The following is a 5,737-nucleotide window of genomic DNA, read 5'->3' on the forward strand; positions in this document are numbered from 1 at the left end:
AAAAAAAAAAAAAAAAAAAAAGGTTATTTTGGAGTATAGACATATATGCGAAGACATGCAAACATTTATTCCTAAAATGAAAAAGTCAAAAGAACGGGAAAAGTTAAATAAAAAAGCAACGGTCCAGCTTACTTTGCTCATTTTGGCTCCATCCTGGATTTCCCAACCGTTTTTTTCTAAGTCAAAGCCAAATTTACAACTGAAAGAAAAATAGTTTTTTTTGTTTTTTTTTTTTTTCATGACTAAAAATTTAAATATTTTCCTGTAAAAAGAATGTGAGAAACAAAAACAAGTTTTAAAAGTAAAAAACAAAAAATAAAATCAAAGAAAAAGGTGGAAGGTTCAAACGAACATGCACATCCGGCCAGTTTTTCCTTTCATGTTCAGAACTGAAATGCACAATCCTTCACTCTTCCTCCAAAAAAAATTAATATAATTACTTTATACTCAAAATATTCCTATTTAACACATAGATGAGAATCAAAATGATGGCATTATAGGAGCTAATAATGGTCAATGCTTTCCTTAGGACAAGCACACCCAAGATCTGTCGTCCTATAACACCACTATAAGGATGAACAGGCATCAGGCAATTTCAAGGCCAAGATTGCAGGCTCGGAAAAACTCTAAATCATAATCCACATACTTGGTCCAATATGGCCGAAATTGTGTGATTGCAATGTCTAGCCATGGCTTCATGTTCCCATTGAAGTGCACAACTGCAGCATTTTCAATCTCGCCCTTGCTGATGCTGAGCTTGTAACCGAGTCCAAGTACATGCCATGTTTTGTCCAGTGGCTTTGTTGTGGAGTAGAACGTGATCAAACCAGGAGGCAATGTCCCCAATTTCCACAAGGACCGATTTTCATTCTGCATGCAACAATAACTTATAGGTTAAAGATAGAGCAAGTGCAAGGAATCAAGAACGTCTTTTAGCTCAACTGGTTGATTGGGGAACGCTCGAAAACAGTTTCAAGAGTATAGAATCAAAAGAAACGCGCCTTAAATAAATGCCTAAAAGCTTATTAGGGAGGCAATGAACATTCAGAATACAATTCGTCTTACCATATTCTGCCAGTAGTGATACTCTTCTGTACATTTTTCCCTTCTCCAAGCATCCAAATCGAAGAAGTTCATTCCATAAGCCCATGCACATGCCTTGGGATCAAACTTCGCCTTGATCAATGGATGTGAAAAATTCATGTACTGTGCATATCTATGAAACGAACCAAAACATGTCTCCACCGCCCCGTTTACTTTTCCATCCATATCGATCTTCCACAAGCCAGTCAAGTCCTTCTGGACTACTATGTCATCATCCAAAAACAGAATTCTGTGTAGTTTTGGGTACATCTCAGGTAAGTAAAACCGCAAATGGTTCAGAATTGATAGGTATTTGGGATTTCTGAACTTCATGTTTGTTGTATCCTTCGTTGCATTTTCAACACTATTCTCAAAGTAAAACCTCTGTAAATTTGCAGACTCTAACTGGCGAAGCACTGGAACATAGGAAGAATTCAAGAACTTATAATCCTCCACTGCCTTGACTTCAATGTGAGCTCCACTATAATCCTTGAGTTTGAACATAACTTGCATTGCCCCAAGATTCATCTTGTCAGTGACAACATGAAACACATGCTTCCATGGTTCTTCAGCATTCTTAACAGCTGAATTAACGACCACCGATGCAGCAACTACATTGTCTGAGAATATTGCATAATGGTAAAGTCCTGGATCCTCTATTTCTGGTGGCACTGGCTTTCCTACATCTGAATATTTATCTGGATGTGCAATTCTCTCTTCCATCAACCTCATTGCAATGCAGTGCAAGCTTTTTGGAAGAGACTTGGCAGCAATTAAATTCGAGAAAGCACCTTGTTTCTTGGCTTTCGACAATAGCTCATTCACTGAAAAAATCGTATCCTTCAATTTCTGGATCTTAAGTTGATTGTCAAATGATTCTTTGGCTTCGGCAATGACTTGTCTCGTGACTTTTATACGCGCTTTAACTTCTTTCTCAAACTGACGAAGCAAAGCCTCATTGATAGAAGCCGTTTCAGGCTTAAAGAGACTACGGTAGATGGGTTTATTATTGAGATCCGTATAATTCTGGGAAAGATCCGCGAATACCCTAACAAGCTTCGAGTACTCCAATTTCAGCCTTCGAGCATATGCGGCATAGGCGTTCAGCAAATTCCGATGGTCATCGGCTTGCTTCCTGATCTGGGCTAGCCGCGGTTTTAGCGGGTCTGATTTAACAGCCAACGGAAGCCTTGTTCTCGGATTGATTGTGTAAGGAACAGAATGGTAACCCTAAATTTCGTAAAATCATACAACATACATTTACTTCAGTGCCAGAGAAAAATAAACAGCACAACGAATATCAATATCTGAAAAGCAACCTTCTGATATTGCAAACTTTGGAAAAATGTACATTCAGGAGATAATTTCAAGAAGAATTCCAATCAAGGCGAGGCTGAGAATCTACGGAAACCAGATCCAAACACAAACACAAAACATGCATATTAAAATAGAAGGAGAACGCCGATTTTTAACTAATACTCCACAAACGAGAAGTCCAGTAACAAGAAACAATGAAAAACCAGAAGAAAACACAGAGATGGTAAGATCGGAAGAAATAAAAAAGAAGGAAGAGAGAAACAGAAGAACTTACAGGGAGTGTGAGATCGGAAGAGTGAGTGGTGGAAGTGAAGAAGAAGGAGAAAGAGAGGAAGAGAGAAAATGCAAGCGAAATGGAGGAGACGAGGGCCCTGAAGGAGCAGACTGTAGGCAAGCTTCGAAGAATATCTCCATTGGCGCTTCTACCACCATTCCGCGGGATCGCCATTGTCCACTCTGAGCAGAGAGAGGACGAAGAAGGGGAGAAAGAGAGAGGGCTCCACCTAGCAGTCGGTGTCCAAGAAAACTTATAAATTTTATTAAACAAACAATATATATAAACTTAAATTCTTTTTGCTATAATTTTACTCGAATTGAGTTTTTAAAATCCTTTTCTTTTTTATTTCATATTTTAGCTTTAATTTTATATATAATCCTAACTTATTAATTATTAATTATGATCATGTCACCCGTACTTTGACATCTCTTCGCCTGCAAAGAATTCTCAATACAAAAACACAGACAAAAGACTGATATTTGAATAGGAAAAAGAGTAGAACTGCAAGATCCCAAATAAATTGGCTTATTCGAAAAAAGTCTTGTTCGCCGGAAGATCTATCTCGTATCTGGTTCCACCCTGCAAGAATTCCTAATCATTCTCTTCATCAGAAATGATCCGCTTGCCTCAAAATGACCTAGCCTAATAGGGAAATCTCAATTCCTCTTAAATGACTAAGGTAAGATCGTTTCATTTTGAGAATATACAAAACATTTATGTTATCTTTATAGGGAAGGCTTGAAAAAGGTAGGGAAAATAACATTTGTGCTAAATCTTTTAGCATTAGTTTGAATAGTATGTTTAGAATCATTCAAGCTTGACATGATGATTTTGCTCGTAGAATAATTCAAATTTCAAACAAGTGTTCTTGTCTTTAGATATTTGATCAACAAAGTAATCTGAATCTTACTTCTCTTACCATGATTCTTTATCGTTTAGTAACCGAGCTTTTCTTGGGTTAATTTCAATATACAATGGTTGAACTTTCGTGAAATGTGTCTGCAACTCATCTTATGTACACAGAAAGTGTTATTGTATCTACGAACATACCTTCTGGATTAGTTCTCCTTGAGCTTATAAATGGCGTCCACATACTCCTCTGCATCCCAAAGGAAAGAACCAAAAGCAACCGCCTCCAAAACCAATCTCTTCAAGCTTGAAAATGAAGTCGCTATCACCTCATCCCTCTCCACAAAACCGACTTCCTCGTTTCCCAGCAATGCACAACTATGGTTCTCAAGTACATTCACGGCCTCCTTAGATTTCAGCTTTGCACATCTCTGCAACGCCTCAGAATCAAACCCTGTCAAGAAACGCTTTAACTTCTCTGCCTCCATCTCCTGATTGCTGTTAAATTCCTGGTTATGCGCCACCGGTAGCACGTTGCTACGACGACGACCGGAGAGAAGATTTCTAAATCCATAAAGATACATCTCTGGGGACTGGAGGAAAGTTTTTTGACTGCTACCGTTACGGTGTACGTTCGGTATGGCGAGTCGTTGCTCCAGGTGATGCCTTAATAAAGCAGACTTCAAGAAGTAGCCATATAGGATGGAGGCTACGTAAACATGGCCCAGATGTGCTTGTTTGATGGTGGTCATAGCCCAGTTGTCTGTGACACTCGAATCTGCTCTCAAACCAATCACTGCGGTTATGTGTTCTTTAATCATCTCAAGGACCTCCGACTCGTAAATGGACTCCAGTTCCCAGTCCTTGCATGGCCAGATTTCTAGTCTTCCATTGTAAACACATCTAGAGAGCTTGGGTACCAAATTAACTCTGATTTCAGAAAATCTATAGAAAATGAGCATGTACATGACATCTTGGACTGCTATTTGGCACTCCTGCTCCTTCAATTGTGCAATCCTCCTGGAATTAAGATATGTCAGTAAAAATGGACATTACTTCCTAATCAAATACCATAAGCTAGCAATGAATGTTTAGGCCTGACAAATAAAGTTGACCATTAGCCATCAATACTTTTGTTCTTGAATGCAATACTCAATACATTTGTGTGTAGTGCTAACTACTAGAGTGATCACCCGGTTATAAGACATGGAAAATGTTGAGGATTGTTGGGAGAAGAGTCCTACATCGGCTAATTAAAGGATTGATCATAGGTTTATAAGCAAGGAATACATCTCCATTGGTATAAGGCCTTTTGAGGAAACCAAAAGCAAAGCCACGAGAGCTTATACTCAAAGTGGACAGTATCATACTATTGTAGAGGTTTGTAGTTTCTAACATGATATCAGAGCCATGCCCTTAACTTAGTTATGTCAATAGAATTTTCAAATGTCGAGCAAAGAAGTTGTGAGCCTCGAAACTGTAGTAAAAAATGACTCAAGTGTCGAACAAATGGTGTAGTTTGTTTGGGGGCTCTAGAGAAGGAGTCAAGCCTCGATTAAGGGGAGGCTGTTCGAGGGCTCCATAGGCCTCAGGGGAGGCTCTATGACGTACTTTGTTCGAGGGAATGATCGTTGGGAGAAGAGTCTTCATGTGGAAGAAAAAAGAAAAAAAGGCTTAATGTTCAAGTGTCTAAGGTCACTATCTGCTGTTTGATACTGGCTTTGACCTCATAGAAAGGGACTCCAAGCTGTTAACTGTAAACAGAAAAGGCCAACCTAACACAAACTCCATACCACCATCACACTCCGCTTCTCTTCCCAATCCAATGTTTTTTAGCAAAAATTATTTCGTTCTTCACCCTCTCTCTCTCTCTCTATTCTTCCACCCCTGCCTATCTTTCGTTATGCCTGAATATGTAACAATCTGTTCACATAATTATCTTCATCAATTTGATAACATAGACAAGCACACGCTATCTCGATAGGTCCTTAAAACCAAACGCCGTGTACCAGAAAGGAACCACCCGTTTGAAAGATCTAATCACAGTATAATTCAATCACGTCAACGGAGTTGTCCACAGTGCAAGGAATCTCAACCAAACCATATAGAATAGACTAATCATAAAGGAGAGAAAAAAAAAGAGAAAAAGAGGTTAAGTATTTGAGAAGTTGTTTTAAAGAATCTGCTCGACCAAAAAAAAAAAAAAAAAAA

General features: G+C 38.7%; 3 protein-coding genes across 6 annotated transcripts in view; 1 reads left to right on the forward strand and 2 right to left on the reverse strand.

The window, feature by feature from the left end:
• Window positions 1-5,737, forward strand: part of LOC111455902 (chloroplast envelope quinone oxidoreductase homolog) — an 18,899-nt gene that overhangs the window by 6,373 nt on the left and 6,789 nt on the right. The gene's annotated exons all lie outside the window — the stretch shown is intronic.
• LOC111455897 (galacturonosyltransferase 8-like) lies at window positions 342-2,869 on the reverse strand. Its single transcript, XM_023097542.1, has 3 exons — window positions 2,675-2,869; window positions 1,066-2,313; window positions 342-870 (listed from the first exon to the last, which is right to left on the reverse strand). The coding sequence occupies exons 1-3, from the start codon at window positions 2,846-2,848 to the stop codon at window positions 586-588; spliced, it is 1,707 nt and encodes a 568-aa protein (XP_022953310.1). The 5' UTR covers window positions 2,849-2,869; the 3' UTR covers window positions 342-585.
• Window positions 2,228-5,737, reverse strand: part of LOC111455900 (UV-B-induced protein At3g17800, chloroplastic-like) — a 4,798-nt gene continuing 1,288 nt past the window's right edge. Inside the window, exons 2-3 of one of the 3 annotated variants that reach the window (XM_023097547.1) lie at window positions 3,728-4,546; window positions 2,228-2,313 (exon numbers count right to left, since the gene is read on the reverse strand). In XM_023097547.1, coding sequence (XP_022953315.1) covers window positions 3,736-4,546 — 811 coding nt within the window. In that variant the 3' untranslated portion in view covers window positions 2,228-2,313; window positions 3,728-3,735. Of the gene's footprint in view, window positions 2,314-2,815; window positions 2,904-3,587; window positions 4,547-5,737 lie in introns of those variants that run through there. The other 2 variants (XM_023097546.1, XM_023097545.1) reach the window with 2 other exon arrangements.

Source organism: Cucurbita moschata, unplaced genomic scaffold, assembly GCF_002738365.1.
Source record: "Cucurbita moschata cultivar Rifu unplaced genomic scaffold, Cmos_1.0 Cmo_Scf00018, whole genome shotgun sequence".
Lineage (NCBI taxonomy): Eukaryota > Viridiplantae > Streptophyta > Magnoliopsida > Cucurbitales > Cucurbitaceae > Cucurbita > Cucurbita moschata.